This window comes from Salvelinus sp. IW2-2015, linkage group LG4q.1:29 (assembly GCF_002910315.2).
Source record: "Salvelinus sp. IW2-2015 linkage group LG4q.1:29, ASM291031v2, whole genome shotgun sequence".
NCBI lineage: Eukaryota > Metazoa > Chordata > Actinopteri > Salmoniformes > Salmonidae > Salvelinus > Salvelinus sp. IW2-2015.
Window position 1 is genome coordinate 70,820,607 of NC_036842.1, and position 18,481 is coordinate 70,839,087.

Here is an 18,481-nt window from a genome sequence, read left to right on the forward strand (position 1 = left end):
AAAGGCCACAAAAAATGTGCAGTTGCGTCACATAACAATGTCACGTGCAATTGGCATGCCGACAGCAGGAATGTCCACCAGAGCTGTTGACAGAGAATGTAATGTTGATTTCTCTACCACAAGAGAATTTGACAATATGTCTAACCGGCTTCACAAAACGCAGACGYCCGTGTAACCACGCCAGCCCAGGACATCCACATCCGGTTTCTTCAAATGCGGGATCGTCTGAGACCAATCACTCAGGCAGAAATACTCTTGTTTCATCAGCTATCTGTAATAAAGCCCTTTTGTGGGTAAAGATACACTGATTGGCTGGACCCGGCTCCCCAGTGGGTGGGCCTAGGCCCGACAATGGCTCTGCCCCTGCCCAGTCATTTGAAATCCATAGATTAGGACCTCATTTATTTATTTCAATTGACTGATATGAATTGTAAACCCAGTAAAACTGTTGAAATTGTTGCGTTTACATTTTTGTTGCGTTTATATTTTTTTATTTTGGTCTTTTGTGAAATTTGTATATTGATCTGTACAATGTTCGTGTGATGCAATAAAAATACTTATGGCCATCCAAAGTTTAGGCTAAATCACAAGTTTAGGGAAGAAAGACTGTGGTAGACATTTCCTACAGAGGCTTTGGGTTGCACTTTTTGCAACAGATGTGTGTAATGGAGCTCGTCATGGCCCTCAAAAGGCCAGCATGCCAGGTACACTGGCCCCCTTCCAATTTGCCTACCGCTGCAACAGATCCACGGAAGATGCCATTTCCATCTCTATTCACACGACCGTAACACATCTGGACAAGAGGAACACTTGTGAGAATGCTGTTCATTGACTACAGTTCAGCATTCAACAGTAGTGATGCACCGATATGACATTTTTGGCCAATACCGATATCCAATATTTTCCATGCCAAAAAAAACATACCCAATATTTAAAAAGATGTGCGGCCTTTTAACAATTTAACTGTACTAGAATGCTCAACACACACACAGCGGTCTAAGGCACTGCGTGTCGGTGCAAGAGATGTCACTACAGTCCCTGGTTCGAATCCAGGCTGTATTACATCCGGCCGTGATTGGGAGTCCCATAGGGCAGCGCACAATTGGCCCAGCGTCATCCGGCCAGTCATTGTAAATAAGAATTTGTTCTTAACCGACTTGCCTAGTTAAATAAAAGGTTACACACACCAAAAAGTTATTTTGTTGGCATTTACGTATGTCCCCATTACAAGTTAAACATAATCAAAACCTATTTCTTTCACTTACTTGCTGTGCTGTTTTGTTGTTCATTTATTCAGTCGTTTCATTCTCAACCAGGATTTCTATGGAACGCCGTTAACACTATTTGACATGTCATAAGCTTGTTGGCCAATCAGGACCTGAATATGACTGCACGTCACAATTTAACATGTTCATACATTTTTTACGTAGTTATTACACATTGATTACACCATCGCTCGTATTCAATATGTCACAACGATTCATCGATACGTATGCTATGATGCTAGTAAAGATGTCTCGTGCACCTACAGTGCTGGTCATTTAAAAAAAGCTAGCTAGCTCATGGACGCAAACAATGTTCCCCAAAAACATTGCAAAACGACAATCTAGGTGTCACCTAAAATAACCCTAATTTATAAGACAGTTCTTATTTGATTATGTGAAGCTAGCCACAATAAGGATTAGCCACAAGAGTGGACGTGTGGTTAGCCTTCAAAATAAAAGTATGGCATAATTCTACTATTTGTATTAATTTGCATCACTGTCAATGGCATACTTTTATTTTGAATGCAAACCGTAAATTCCACAATTCTGCTTAATCCTTATTGTGGCTAGCTTCACAACACATAACCCGGTCGAGCATCACTAGCCAGATGATGTTTGCTGGCTGATTATAACATTAGCTTTGGGCAACAGGGTTAAGTAGCTGGCTAACTATTTATTTTCATGAACTGAAGTTCAATTTCAAAAGGCGAACAACAAGTGGCCACCTAGCTAATGCTTACACACAAGGATTCCTAAATCATTGCTAAGAATAATGAAAATCACTGCAGTTTCTACTAGTCATTGTTTTCAGGCTGGTTGTATTGGTGCTAGCTAGGTACCAAGCTAAAGCTAGCTACCCCAGAAGTTGCAGTCAAACAAATGTTATTACCAACGCGGTATTGTAAACACATCATTCGTGGCCGGTGTTTGCATACTTTTTTGTACAGCTTTGACAGTGCTACTGTATATTTGACACGCAAAGACCCAAACGGCGTTCTATAGTACGTATGTCATGAAGCTAATAGCAGTGACGATATTACTGTGCAACTCCGGTAGGTCAACATCTGAAAAATAGCGCAGTAGTGTGTACCGGTGCTCGACCAGTCGGCTAAAGCCAATATCACCCACGACAGAGAACTGCTGATTGTCAAGGGCAATGAATTCCATTATCTTGGCTTTAATGGATTTTGCATTCAAGTTCTCTTTCTTTTTTCGACTTGTTGACTGCTCGATCCACACAGCAGCCATTGTGTGGGCAAGGTTAGGAATGCTGTGTTGCACAACATTTTACGTGGCGTTATTACGTCATGTACCTACGTTATATAGGTATGCACGGTAGCTTTGACATCAGTTAACATCGGCGTTAAACTAGATATCGGGCCGATACCGATGTTGCCATTTTTAGCTAGTATCGGCCAATTCCGATATGTTCACCGATATATTGTGCATCCCTATTCAACACTATTGTCCCCTCCAAGATCGACACCTAGATCAGAGCCCTGGGTCTGATGCCCACCAATGACGAGTCAGCGTATAGGGAGGAGGTAAGTGAACTGCCGTTGTGGTGTCATGACAACAACCTCTCCCTAAATGTCACCAAATCAAATGGAGTTGAAGGTTACATTCACCGATCTACATCAATGGGACTGTAGTAGAGAGACTGATAAGTTCCACATCACCGAGGACTTATCATGGACCAACACCACTCTTGTCAAGAAGACAACAGCGTCTGTACTTCCTAAGGTGGCTGAAGAAGTTTGGCATGCCGCCCCAGGTCCTCTCCAAATACTACAGCTGCACCATTGAGAGCGGCATGACCGGCTGGATCACGGCCTGGTACGGGAATTGCTCCATCCAGAACCGCAACATCCAGATCCAGAACATCCCATCTAGAACATCTACTCAAAACGGTGCCGGAGGAAGGCACGCAGCATTATCAAGGAACCCCCACACCCCAGCAACGAGTTATTCTCTCCCTTAACATCGGGCAGACGTCTGATACCAACAGGCTTAGAAACAGTTTCTGGACAAGGAGTCTTGCAAATGGTTTAAGAACTATTTGACAGACAGGACACAGTGTGCTTTCTGATGGTGTCAAGTCTAGTTTCCTCTATTATGAAAGGTGTAATGCAGGGGTCAATTTTAAAACCTGTTCTCTTCACTATTTTCATAAATATTGGTCTATGTATTAAATCCTGTAATATTCATCTGTATGCAGAAGAAAAACTTATGCATGCCATTGCACCAAATGTTGACCAAGCTATGTTAGAGATGCAATCTGATTGTTACATTATCAAATTTATTTGTCACATACACATGGTTAGCAGATGTTAATGTGAGTTTAGCGAAATGCTTGTGCTTCTATTTCCGACCATGCAGTAATATCTAACAAGTAATACAACCTAACAATTTCACAACAACTAAGTGTAAAGGAATGAATACGAATATGTACATAAAAATATATGAATGAGTGATGCCCAAACGGCATCGGCAAGATGCAGTAGATGGTATAGAGTACAGTATATACATATGAGATGAGTAATGTAGGGTATGTAAGCATTATATAAAGTGACTAGTGATAAATTGATTACATCAATCTTTTCATTATTAAAGTGGCTAGAGTTGAGTCAGTATGTTGGCAGCAGCCACTCAATGTTAGTGATGGCTGTTTAACAGTCTGCTGGCCTTGAGATAGAAGCTGTTTTTCAGTCTCTCGGTCCCTGCTTTGATGCACCTGTACTGGCCTCGCCTTCTGGATGATAGCGGGGTGAACAGGCAGTGGCTCGGGCTGTTGTTGTCCTTGATTATCTTTTTGGCCTTTCTGTGACATCGGGTGGTGTAGGTGTCCTGGAGGGCAGGTAGTTTGCACCCGGTGATGCGTTGTGCAGACCTCACTACCCTCTGGAGAGCCTTACGGCCTGCCGTACCAGGCGGTGGATACAGCCCGACAGGATGCTCTCGATTGTGCATCTGTAAAAGTTTGTGAGTGTTTTTGGTGACAAGCCGAATTTCTTCAGCCTCCTGAGGTTGAAGAGGTGCTGCTGCGCGCCTTCTTCACCACACTGTCTGTGTGGGTGGGCCATTTCAGTTTGTCCGTGATGTGTACGCCGAGGAACTTAAAACCTTTCCCTTCTCCACTACTGTCTGTCAATGTAGATAGGGGGCTGCTCCCTCTGCTGTTTCCTGAAGTCCACGATCATCTCCTCTGTTTTGTTGACATTGAGTGTGAGGTTATTTTCATGACACCACACTCCAAGGGCCCTCACCTCCTCCCTGTAGGCCATCTCGTTGTTGATGGTAATCAAGCCTACCACTGTAGTGTCGTCTGCAAACTTGATGATTGAGTTGGAGGCGTGCATGGCCACGCAGTCCTGGGTGAACGGAGTACAGGAGAGGGCTGAGAACGCACCCTTGTGGGGACCCAGTGTTGAGGATCAGCGGGGTGGAGATGTTGTTACCTATCCTCACCACCTGGGGTGGCCCATCAGGAAGTCCAGGACCCAGTTGCACAGGGCGGGGTCGAGACCCAGGGTCTCGAGCTTAATGACGAGTTTGGAGGGTACTATGGTGTTAAATGCTGAGCTGTAATCGATGAACAGCATTCTTACATAGGTATTCCTCTTGTCCAGATGGGTTAGGGCAGTGTGCAGTGTGATGGCGATTGCGTCGTCTGTGAACCTATTGGGCCGGTAAGCAAATTGGAGTGGGTCTAGGGTGTCAGGTAGGGTGGAGGTGATATGGTCCTTGACTAGTCTCTCAAAGCACTTCATGATGACGGCGGCGAGTGCTACAGGGCGGTAGTCATTTAGCTCAGTTACCTTAGCTTTCTTGGGAACAGGAACAATGGTGGCCCTCTTGAAGCATGTGGGAACAGCAGACTGGGATAAGGATTGATTGAATATGTCTGTAAACACACCAGCCAGCTGGTCTGCGCATGCTCTGAGGACACGGCTAGGGAGGCCGTCTGGGCCTGCAGCCTTGCGAGGGTTAACACGTTTAAATGTTTTACTCACGTTGGCTACAGTGAAGGAGAGCCCCCAGGTTTCAGTAGCGGGCCATGTCAGTGGCACTGTATTGTCCTCAAAGCAAGCAAAGAAGTTGTTTAGTCTGTCTGGGAGCAAGGCATCGTGGTCCACGACGGGGCTGGTATTTCTTTTGTAGTCCGTGATTGACTGTAGACCCTGCCACAAACCTCGTGTCTGAGCCATTGAATTGCGACTCCACTTTGTCTCTATACTGACGCTTAGCTTGTTTGATTGCCTTGGAGGGAATAGCTACACTGTTTGTATTCGGTCATGTTTCCGGTCACCTTGCCCTGATTAAAAGCAGTGGTTCGCGCTTTCAGTTTCGCGCGAATGCTGCCATCATTCCACGGTTTCTGGTTGGGGAATGTTTTAATAGACGCTGTGGGTACAACATCACTGAACCAGCGTATTCGTCAATGTTGTTGTTCGACGTTATGCGGAACATATCCCAGTCCACGTGATCGAAGCAATCTTGAAGCGTGGAATCCGATTGGTTGGACCAGCGTTGAACAGACCTGAGCGCGGGTGCTTCCTGTTTTAGTTTCTGTCTATAGGCTGGGAGCAACAAAATGGAGTCGTGGTCAGATTTTCCGGAAGGCGGGGGAGGGCCTTATATGCGTCGCGGAAGTTAGAATAACAGTGATCTAGGGTTTTGCCAGCGCTGGTAGCACAATCGATATGCTGCTAGAATTTGGGGAGCCTTGTTTTCAGATTAGCCTTGTTAAAATCCCCAGCTACAATAAATGCAGCCTCAGGATATGTGGTTTCAAGTTTACATAGAGTCGAATGAAGTTCTTTCAGGGCCGTCGATGTGTCTGCTTTGGGGGGAATATACACGACTGTGATTATGATCGAAGAGAATTCTCTTGGTAAATAATGCAGTCGGCATTTGATTGTGAGGAATTCTAAGTCAGGTGAACAAAAGGACTTGAGTTCCTGTATGTTGTTATGATCACACGGCGTCTAGTTAATCATAAGGCATACACCCCCGCCCTTCTTCTTACCAGAGAGATGCTCGTTTCTGTCGGCGCGATGTGTGAAGAAACCAGGTGGCTGTACCGACTCAGCGTGTCTCGAGTGAGCCATGTTTCCATGAAACAAAGAACGTTACAGTCTCTGATGTCTCTCTGGAATGCTACCCTTGCTCAGATTTCATGCGGTGCGCGATGTGCCCGTCTACGGCGCCTGACCAGAAGACCGCTCAGTCTACCCCTTCTACGGCGCAGTTGTTTTGGGTTGCCGGCTGGGATCCGATCCATTGTCCTGGGTGGTAGGCCAAACAGAGGATCCGCTTCGGGAAAGTCGTATTCATGGTCGTAATGTTGGTGAGTTGACGTTGCTCTTATATCCAATAGTTCCTCCCGACTGTATGTAATAAAACCTAAGATTTCCTGGGGTAACATTGTAAGAAATAACACATAAAAAACAAAATACTGCATAATTTCCTAGGAACGCGAAGCGAGGCGGCCATCTCTGTTGGCGCTGGAAGTTGGTGGTGCTAAGATCCCTCCCTTACAGAAACCCCTTGTTGATTTAAAACTTGRACTTAATGCAGGCAAAACTAAATAGATGTTCTCTAATTCACGGAAGCATTTGTCAGATGGGTTACATATTCACTCATTGGATGGTTCTTTCATCGAGTTGGTTCCCATCTGTAAATATCTGGGCGTTTGGATTGATAAAGATCTAATGTTTTTTTTTTTTTTTAAACATACTGATGCTAGTTAAAAAGCTGAAATAAAATGTTGCCTCTCCATGAACAGCAGGCAGCAGATTGTACAGTCAACGTTCCTGCCAGTTCTTGACTATGGCGACACCATTTACTAGAATGCAGCAGCCACTACTCTTAAACCTTTGGATACCGTCTACCATAGCGCCCTTCGCTTTATTACAGGTGACAGTTTTGATACTCATCACTGCATCCTGTATCAGAAGGTCTGCTGGAATTCACTAAAATCCCATAGATCACTTCATTACTCCCTTCTCGTTTACAAAGATCTGATCCACAAGCTTCCAACATAGCTCACTTCCCTGTTGAAACAAAAATATGAGATACCAAACCCGTTCGAATGAAAGGTCCCGCTTGTCTCTACAGTTTGATAAATCCCCCTTTAGTTAACACAGCACAGTTATGGAATACCTTATAAAACAAATTACAACCTGGATTGCCTGGTGCTGATAGGGCAGTTTAAAACTCTTGTTGAATAAGTTCACTGAAGAGTGCAACTGTATCAATTGATTTGTACAACTTGTTGTAATAACCTGATGCAATGTATTTATAGCTGTCTTGGAAGTTATTTTTTGTTGTTTTGATAAAAAAAAAATTGTCCTTAGGCCACCATTATAAAACGAGACACAGGTCTCAAATTGGGTTCCACTGAACATATAAAAGTTGCTAAAAATATCTACAAGTGAGACTGCTGAACACTTGAACGACGACCTGCTCTGATTCTCCGTACCTTAGCACACGTCACAACTGCTACTACCAGACTCCTATTATACACTTGACCCCCACATCTCCACTACACATGTAAATATTGTTCTATAAATTGTGCCTTCCTGTATTATACTTAAGCTAAAATGTTTATTATATTCTGCCATTTACTATGTTCGCTATTACCTTTTTTTTTTTTTTTTTTTATTTTTTTTTTTTTACTATTCCTTATGTTGCTGCATTGTCGATAAGGAACGTACAAGTAAGCATTTTGTTGGATGATGTATACCATGCACATTCCGTACATGAACTCAGCAAAAATAGAAACGTCCTCTCACTGTCAACTGCATTTATTTCAGCAAACTTAAACATGTGTAAACACTTGTATGAACATAAGATTCAAAAAACGAGACAAACTAAACAAGTCCCACAGACATGTGACTAACAGAAATTGAATAATGTGTCCCTGAACCAAGGGGGTCAAATCAAAAGTAACAGTATCTGGTGTGGACACCAGCTGCATTAAGTACTGCAGTGCATCTCCTCCTCATGGACTGCACCAGATTTGCCAGGTCTTTGCTGTGAGATGTTACCCCACTCTTCCACCAAGGCACCTGCAAGTTCCCGGACATTTCTGGGGAGGGGGGGGGGGGCCTAGCCCTCACCCTCCGATCCAACAGTTCCAGATGTGCTCAGTGGAATTGAGATCGGGGCTCATCGCTGGCCATGGCAGAACACTGACATTCCTGACTTGAAGGATATCACGCCACAGAATGAGCAGTATGGCTGGTGGCATTGTCATGCTGGAGGGTCATGTCAGGATGAGCCTGCAGGAAGGGTACCACATAAGGAGGAGGATGTCTTCCTGTAACGCACAGCGTTGAGATTGCCTGCAATGACAACAAGCTCAGTACGATGATGCTTGTGACAGACCGGCCGAACCACGACAGACCTCCACCTAAAAATCGATCCCGCTCCGGGATACAGGCCTCGGTGTAACGCTCATTCCTTCGACGATAACCGCAAATCTAACCATCATCCTGTGAGACAAAACCGCGACTCGTCAGTGAAGAGCACTTTTTGCCAGTCCCGTCTGGTCCAGTGACGTGGGTTTGTGCCTATAGTCAACGTTGTTTCCAGTGATGTCTGGTGAGGACCTGCCTTACAACAGCCTACAAGACCTCAGCCCAGCCTCTCTCAGTCTATTGGGACAGTCTGAGCACTGATGGAGGGATTGTGCGTTCCTGGTGTAACTCAGGTAGTTGTTGTTGCCATCCTGTACCTGTCCGCAGGGTGATGTTCGGATGTACCGATTCTGTGCAGGTGTTACACGTGGTCTGCCACTGCGAGGACGAGCAGCTGTCCGTCCCGTCTCCCTGTCTTAGGCGTCTCAACAGTCGGACATTGCAATTTATTGCCCTGGCCACATCTGCAGTCCTCATGCCTCCTTGCAGCAAGCCTAAGGCACGTTCACGCAGATGAGCAGGGACCCTGGGCATCTTTCTTTTGGTGTTTTTCAGTAGAGTCAGTAGAAAGGCCTCTTTAGTGTCCTAAGTTTTCATAACTGTGACCTTAATTGCCTACAGTCTAAGCTGTTTGTGTCTTAACGACAGTTCCACAGGTGCATTAATTGTTCATGGTTCATTGAACAAGCTTGGGAAACAGAGTTTAAACCATTTATAATGAAGATCTGTGAAGTTATTTGGATTTTTACAAATTAGCTTTGAAAGACAGGGTCCGGAAAAAGGGACAATTCATTTTTTTGCTGAGTTTATAACTAATTAAACTTTAATACTAGACTACCTGAGTTGCCAGTGGACGTTCTCTGGGAAACCAGGGTGTGGAGGCGGAGTCTTTGCATGTAAACACACCACACAGACAGCACTCATGAGCCCTATACTACAAATCAGGTTTGAGGAGTTGGCAAAGTAACTTTGGTCAACTGAATTCAAAATGGGATAACCAGTAACAAGAAAGTGGCTCACCTTTTATCCAGGTACATTTCTATAGCAATGAATCCTTCAGAACTAAAACATTTATCTTACAAATGAATTGTTTATTCTAACTGCCTAACTATTTATCTGTACATGGAATTGTATTTGGGTTTTTTTTTACAGGAAAATGCCACAGGCACTATCTAATGTGTGGAGACATTTCACTGCAGATATTATAGAAGGAAAATCTGTGTACATTTGCAAATACTGTGCCAAATCATGCAACAAAGATGCAGAATCATCTGGCCAGGTGCTCAAGTTCCCTCAGCGCTCACAACAAGCAACCTCTGACAAAAGTCCCACATTGCAGATGAGCTGAAGGCAGTATGCAATGACCTTGGACCACAGAAGGTATTTGCACTAGTGACAGATAATGCTGCAAACATGAAGGCTGCTTGGTCTTAAGAAGAGTCCTACCCTTACATCACACCCATTGGCTGTGCTGCTCATGCATTGAATCTGCTCCTCAAGGACATCATGGCACTGAAAACAATGGATACACTCTACAAGAGAGCCAAGGAAATGGTTAGGTATGTGAAGGGTCATCAAGTTATAGCAGCAATCTACCTCACCAAGCAAGGTGAGAAGAATAAGAGCACCACATAGAAGCTGCCCAGCAACACCATTTGGGGTGGCGTTGTCATCATGTTTGACAGTCTCCTGGAGGGGAAGGAGTCTCTCCAAGAACTGGCCATATCACAGTCTACGYCTATGGACAGCCCAATCAAGAGGATCCTCCTGGATGATGTATTTTGGGAGTGGTAAGCAGCCTGAAACTTATAGCAGTAGCRATTGCACGGACTGAGYGAGARAATGCCATCCTGTCTGWTGTTCAGACTCTGCTTGCAGATGTAAGAGAAGAAATCCATACTAGCCTGCCCACTTCACTGTTGCTCCAAGCAGAGGAAACTGCAGTTCTGGAATACATCAAAAAGTGTGTATTCCAAAAAGTGTGAAGACTTCTGCCTGAAGCCCATACACGCCACAGCATACATGTTGGACACCAACTATGCTGGCAAGAAAAACATGTACATTTAAATTGTATTAATATTCATTTGCATATATTCCCGTTAATTCCCACGGAAAGTTTCCACCTCTTAATATTCCCCCAAAATGTGCAACCCTACTGGCTATCTTTAAAATAAAACATTTAATATTTTAATAATATATACAAAACATACATCTATTCGAGAAGCAAACAGAAACATAATAAATGATAAAACCTGACCATTACACAAATAACATGGGTAGTTGACTGACAAACAGACACATTATCATGCTGTGGGAATCTTAGAACTATTATTACAGCAAAAAGGAGAGTGGAAGAAGCCATGTCCATTTATAGCAAGAGTTTAATGACTCATACTTTTAGCTACTACGATTTGTCATATGGCTCATACTAGTAGCGATCTATGTTACTGTAAATGCAATTCCAAGTCTAGCTAGACTACTTAACCATTGGATGAATTCATTGCAGTTTTGTAGCCAAATTAGCTTGCTAATCTCATTCCAAAATCATGGGCAAACCCATATTCGTCCGTCGGAATGCCAGATGGTGAAGCGTGATTCAGCACGCCAGAGAACACGTTTCCACTGCTCCAGAGTCCAATGGCGGCAAGCTTTACACCACTCCAGCCAATGCTTGGCATTGCGTATGGTGATCTTAGGCTTGTGTGTGCACTGCTCGGCCATGGAAACCCATTTCATGAAACTTCCGACGATCAGCCCTTGTGGTGACAATTTGGAACTCTGTAGTGAGTGTTGCAACCAAGGACAGACGATTTCTTACACGCTAAGTGCTTCAGCAGTTGGCGGTCCCGTTCTGTGAGTTTGTGTGGCCTACCACTTTGCGGCAGAGCAGCTGCTGCTCCTAGACATTTCCACTTCACAATAACAGCACTTACAATTGACAGGGTCAGCTCTAGCAGGGCAGACATTTGACGAACTGACTTGTTGCTGAGCTCTTCAGTAAGGCCATTCTACTGCCAATGTTTGTCTATGGAGAATGCATGGCTGTGCTTGATTTTATACACCTGTCAGCAATGGGTGTGGCTGAAATAGCCGAATCCACTCATTTGAAGGGGTGTCCACATACTTTTGTATATATAGTGTAGCTATGATTCATTATTTTTCAAGCTATCTGAGTGCACACACAGTTGTGCACACTCAGCTAAAAATTTGAGAGCCCTTTGTTCAATAAATCAGTGTCAATCAGAAAAACTTGGCTGTAGTAGCTCAAACGGCTTTGCTATGGCAGTGCAAATCAAGACAGGATACTTTGCTAATTTAACATCAGCTAGGTAAATAATTTGGTTTACTAGCTAGGTAATGTTAGCCACCTAGTTAATCTGATCATTGAGACTAACATTAACGTTAGTTAGCCATGACACCTGAATCACTGAGATACCTAGACGGATTAGCTAGGCGTTTAAACTCAATTCCATCATTCACAATGGAGTTGAGCAGCAACTCGTGTAGGCGGACTGGAGTTCATACGACACAACATTTATCTTTTATTAAACTACTGATTTCATCACCCAAAGAATTTTCCGCAATTAAACACGACATTGTTGTGTGTACTTGCGGGATGTTCTTTAGGTGCGGAAATCAGTACAATAGTATATAAAATAAGTGACGTCCGAGCTCTAGTCCGCTCACACTAATTACCGCTCAACTCCATTGTACATCATTGAGTTTAGTCGGCTAGGGATTAGTTAGCCAATAAGGCTAGGGATAGTTACCTAGCAAGCTTAGTTAGTTCATTGCCAGTAGGACTAACTCAACAGGACTAGCTAACTATGTTAAGTAGCTAACGTTAGCTAGCTATTTGAATGAGTTAATTTTAATTCCATTCATAAAAAGTTGCCAATATTGGCACTATCAAACTCTTGTGCACCACCTGTATAAAACTAGCTAACGTTAGCTGGGTATATAGCTAGCTAGTTAACCAAGGTTAGCGAACTAGCTAATTTTTCATTCAACCATTCGTTCAACACTCCGTCTTGGTCTCACCGAGCAGAAGCAACTTAACCTCCCGTGCTGCTTTTTCCCCGTCGTCCCGTAAATTTCTGTCGATCATTTTACTGCGCTCCTGCGCTTGCTTATCATCCGTGCTCAGAGTACACCCCATCTTCAAGCCGATTCCCAAAACGTAACAGTTAAAAAGACCAAATATACACAATGCAATAACATGCACAAGCTAAAACAAGGAGGGAGCCTCCCTCTGAGATTCAAACACGCCCTTGCCTCGCACCCAGTCTAGCCAAATAAATTGTTTCTCAGCAGCACTTCTAAAATTACTTTCCTTCAAAAAAAGCTTTTCGTTGTGGTTTCTATTTATCTTCTATAACGATTTAGAGGTACTCAGATGATCATTTCCCAATTTTAAAAAGAGGAACGGTTAAGCAGCGTTTTTTTTGCCTGTTTGAGCTGTTGATCAATGGACTGTTTCCCGTTGTTCACGTACCCGATGTCTGCGCATGCGTGATAGCGCGCAGCCCTTTCCTCAAAATTGTATTTTCTGTCGGCACAGTGGCACCAAAGTTATAATATTGCTGCTTTCTTGAGGTGATTCGCTAAACTCTTTGAGATGAGGGCAAAATGTTGTACCTATGAGTTTACATACATGACAGGCTAAAAAAGCAGTTGGGTGCATTACATACAATATTTTATCTAACCTATCGCTGTGTTATCTTTACAGACATTCAGAAGTCAGGAAAGTAGCCTACCTAATAGTGCAGTGCCAGGTTTCAGAGCCTGGCCTAAAGATTTGACTACAAACAATGTAGATACAGTATCTGGATGAGGGTCCATTTCCCTGTTCAATTGCACTTTAATAGTCATTGATTTAACATTATCAATGTTAAATCCTAATTTAGAAAATGCTAATAATTCACAATATAGTTGATTATGTGTTGATATGTGATTATATGCTTTATAATGTCAAATGCATGGGGGTTGACTGTGTAGGGCCTATGGAGAGGATCCAGACAGGCTAGACAGCATAATCTAAAATTGATTATAGAGAGTTAACGGAGACTAATGGAGATTAGGCATTAAGTTAACTAATGAATGCCTTAATTTGCATGGCTGATGTTTGTTTGTTTGTTGGTTGCTGCGGGGGCATTGTGCCCAGTCAAGATGCTCAGCCACTTAGATGATGACACGTTGTAATGTTTTTATGGATCCCAAGACTCCCTGAAAAACAGTGTTAATACATCTGAATATTAATATATCTGAAGACAGTAGCCTATGTTTCACAGTCATATGTTGGCCCAAATTTCAAATCTCCATTCAATGTGTGCGTTTGTGTTCATATGTAGTACATGTTTTGCGTGCAAGTGTTTGTGGAGATTTTAATTCATATTTAATTTATTCTGTATAGTGCATAGTTTATGAGCAGGAGTGGATTTGCATTGAAAGCTACAGCCATAAAAATAAGAGTTATACACAGCAGCCTGATATACTGTCAGACAGAGATGCTATTCAGGGCCATCGGTTGAAAGCAAAAATAAGCTTTCTTATTGGACATGTTAAGGTAGTAGCCAAACTTCCTGTTTCACTGTTTCTACACCTTGCCTACTGAACATGACCCTGACATAAGGGTCATAACCCTAGGGTAGTTCTTCACTCCAACCACATCCAGAAGGATTAGACATTCAAATGACTGTATCCTGACAGATGCCTAATGGGTCATAGAATACAGAGAGGGTGAACCTCAATCATAGAAGTAGAATGAGTAGAATGGTCAAAGGACGTCCCATTCTAAGCAACTCTTTGTGGTGTGTGGACCACCACAGTCATAATGGGTCACGGCTGACCATTTGGAATGTTTGATTATCTCATCTTTGCTCAGAATACTGTGCCTCTTTCAGTGCTTCACACATGCAGCTATGGCATATTCCAGATCCATTAAATATTGTGTAAATAGGTGGCTTCATTCTATTGTTTATATATCTATGGCTTCACCATAGATATAGTCACACAGGTGCAATGCTTAGATATATAAAAAAGGCAATGGGAGATATGGTCATAATCCTCCTCCTTGCTTTACATGGCATTTCCATTTCAGATGGGGCCTTACATGCAAACTAGTGGCAGAATTTTTTCGATCCACTCACAGGGAAAGATTTTCCTAAGCAACCACACAGGCTTAGAGAGCACAGACAAAAACAAAGACTTGGTAGGGCTCAACACAAGGGGCTTACATTTCAGCACAAAGTCTTATTTCCTTTTTCTCTGTTGTCACACATTTCTGTGCCCTCATTAGATTTATAATCTGAAGGGACAATTCACTGCTTTTAGACCTCAAATTCATTATCTACAACACCATACCAGTGTCTACTCGCGTTTGAGTAAACAAACGTGTTATAAAGTATAAAGATGGTCTGTGATTTTTAGTGAGACTAACACAGTGAGTTAAATCTGTGAATAGGAGTTGTACCGGTTTCTTAGGGGGCGAAGACAGGGCAAGAGACTTGTTTAGTTATACACAGGCTTGCCATGTGAACAACCCTATCACTAAGGTTCCAGTTAAGCTGTGCTTTCTTTTAGCAGTAAGTAATAGCACCCCCAGTATGTGTGTATGTGTGAGGTTAATGGAGAGTTTAAATTAGTGCCTTGCTAGCACTGTGGTACTTATTATGCTCCCAAGAGAACATGACCTCCACGTGGGACTGACTAGTGTGTGTGTGTGTGTGTGTGTGACGTCTGTGTAATGTGCACAGGGTCCCACAGGGTGGAAAGAAATGTACAGACAGCCCAATATGTTTCTATTCAATTTCCTTTTGGGCTCCTTTAGGGGTTACATGGTCTTCCCACTGAGGGATGAGATTCCTCATTCTCGAACCTCCCTCACAATCTCTCTCCACCCTTTCTCGATGCTCTGTCGATATCCATTTCTTCTGTCTCTCTTTCTACTCTACCCCCTTTGCTCCCTCACTCCAGGACCACTAACTCCTTGCTATACAGCAGAGGTGGATAAACCAGGTCCAGAGGAACCACAGTGTGTGCAGTCTTTTGTTCCAATCCAGCATTAGAACATCTGAATAAATGATCAATTGACCATGGTTAGTGTATTATTTAGATCAGTTGTGTTAGTAGTGCTGAGCAGGAACAAACGTTGTCACAACCACAGCCCTCTAAAACCAGGGTTGGCCACAAAACATTTAACTGCAGCTTTAAACTATTTTGTTTAAACTATACCCATAATCCCATATCATTATTCAAATACACTAACACACGATGCAAGGTGTGTTGGGGTTACCATGAGAACAAATCACTGTCTGAGAGAGTAACTCAGACTTTTAGGAGGTTGAACTGCTAGTTGCCCGATCACATGGTGTTGTGAAACAATGTCCCTTTGTGGTAGTAAGATGATTGATTTGTGAGTTGCCCCTTGCACACCCTATAATTCTGTATTTCTTTGTGACTAATTTGTATACAGGTACTCCAGAAAAACCACATGCCTGATTGGCAGAAGAGTGGCAACCCTGATTAGAAGCACCTGCTGCTCATCTGTGGTTCTTTACAAATGCCTTTTTGAATTCAAAGAAAATTGTACCTACACACTGAAGAAGGTGGTGAAGCTGAAACACTATCCCTGATGCAATGAAAATAGTTAAAAACATTGAATAATGAAGTAAGCGTTATGCAACATCTTTTTGAGTGCAAAGCTTTTACACCTCTTTGTTAATAAGATGAACAACAGCCTGGTGACCATTTGGAACTGAGGATGTCACCCCTTTTCACTAATCTTGACCATGTTTCTACTATAAATGGCCATGCTAGTCAAGAGTGTTAGTCTTGATATCAGGCTGGGTCTCTAGGTCTAAGTCTGGGTCTTGTCTTGATAAACAGGGTCTTGTAGGTCTCTCTGTGTCAAGAGGCTGTGTCTTGGTCTGGTCTTGGTCTGGTCTTGGTCAGGTCTGGGTCTTGAGGGTTCTAGGCTTGACTCCCATCTCTGCTGTCAGCTGGTGGTGTCCCATCAGTACTAAAACACTTAAACAATTATCCACTAGATGGCAGGGAAGTCGCTGAAAGACAACTCTGATCTAGGCAGCAGGTCAAATCAAATCAAATTTTATTAGTCACATGCGCAGAAATACAACAAGTGTAGATCTTACTGTGAAATGCTTACTTACGAGCCCTAAACCAACAATGCAGTTCCAGAAATAGAGTTAAGAAAAGACTTACAAATAAACTAAAGTAAAAACGAAAATAAAAAGTAACACAATATAATKACAATAATGAGGTTATATACAGGGGTCATCGGTACCGAGTAAATGTGTGAGGGTACATGTTAGTCGAGGAAATGTGTATATGTAGGTAGGGGTAAAGTGAATATGCATAGATAATAAACAGCGAGTAGCAGCAGTGTAAAAACAAAGTGGGGGGAGGGGTGTCAATGTAAATAGTCCGGGTGGCCATTTGATTAATTGTTCATGAGTCTTATGGCTTGGGAGTAGAAGCTGTTAAGGAGCCTCTTGGACCTAGACCTAGCGTTCCGGTACCGCTTGCCGTGCGGTAGCAGAGAGAACAGTCTATGACTTGGGTGACTGGAGTCTTTGAACATATTTTGGGCCTTCCTCTGACACCGCCTAATATATAGGTCCTGGATGGCAGGAAGCTTGGAACCAGGGCCGTACACACTAACCTCTGTAGCTCCTTACGGTCGGATGCCAAGCAGTTACCATACCAGGCAGTGATGTAACCGGTCAGGATGCTCTCGATGGTGCAGCTGTATATCTTTTGGAGGATCTGAGAACCCATGCCAAATCTTTTCAGTGTTTTGAGGGGGGAAAGGTGTTGTCATGCCCTCTTCACGCTGTCTTAGTGTGAATGGACCATGGTAGTTTGTTGGTGATGTGGACACCAAGGAACTTGAAACTCTCGACCCGCTCTTCTACAGCCCTGTCAATGTGAAATGTAGCCTATATCACATGATTTGTAAACTTATTCATCCAACCAATTATAACCTAAAAGAGTACACATCTCTCATCATTKGAATTTYTTTTATTTTATTTTATTGGGTTGCTTTGTAAGACTGGTTGATTCCACCCATAGGCCTAAACCCCTCACCCCTTTCATCTCCCTGTCGGTGTCTATGTTATAAAGAAAGATGATGATCCATAACAGTATTGCTTTAGAGCCATATATATAGTTTGGCTACCTATCCTGTAGGTTTGCAACACATGTTCCAAGACAATTACATTCTTGTGTATCGGTAACTGCATAACTGACAAGCATCAACCAATACAGAAGCCAGTGGCTAGTGGAAATACTAGGCCGGCTTTATCTTTTCTTATGAAGAGGAAGTCTCAAGTTAAATGTGGCCGCACTGAAGTCAGATGCTGTGGATATTACAGAGTGACCTCATTTCCTTTGGCACCTTGGGGCATTTCTCCATATAGAGTCAAACAGGAGAGCACTGCTTTGTTCCACTGCTCATTCGCTTCCTTCACAACAGATTAGTGGACCATCATCTTTCATGGGAACAGTGTAATAAAGGGCATCCCACCATAGCACCACTCTTGAACTTAGCAGCAAGAAAACACTCTGGTGCTGGGGGAGTGTGTGGTGTATCACTAAGTCTTGGATTATAGTTCATGCGCCCTCGGCACTACTGCATCTCTTTATACTGATCATGTGACATGTCCACTCTTTTACCTCTAAATACAAAAAGGCACTCGCACATCTGAGCAATCTTATTGCAGGTGCATGCATCAATTGAACAAGATGAAGGAAAAGGAAACCGCACACTGC

At 43.1% G+C, this 18,481-nt stretch overlaps 1 protein-coding gene across 2 annotated transcripts in view; it reads right to left on the reverse strand.

The window, feature by feature from the left end:
• The window catches only part of LOC111962476 (guanine nucleotide-binding protein G(i) subunit alpha-1-like), an 87,298-nt gene extending 74,106 nt beyond the window's left edge, over positions 1 to 13,192 (reverse strand). Inside the window, exon 1 of one of the 2 annotated variants that reach the window (XM_070443083.1) lies at positions 12,731 to 13,192. In XM_070443083.1, the coding sequence (XP_070299184.1) occupies positions 12,731 to 12,848 (118 nt within the window). In that variant the 5' untranslated portion in view covers positions 12,849 to 13,192. The remainder of the gene's footprint in view (positions 1 to 12,730) is intronic. The other variant, XM_070443082.1, reaches the window with a different exon arrangement.
• Between the last annotated feature and the right edge of the window lie 5,289 nt (positions 13,193 to 18,481).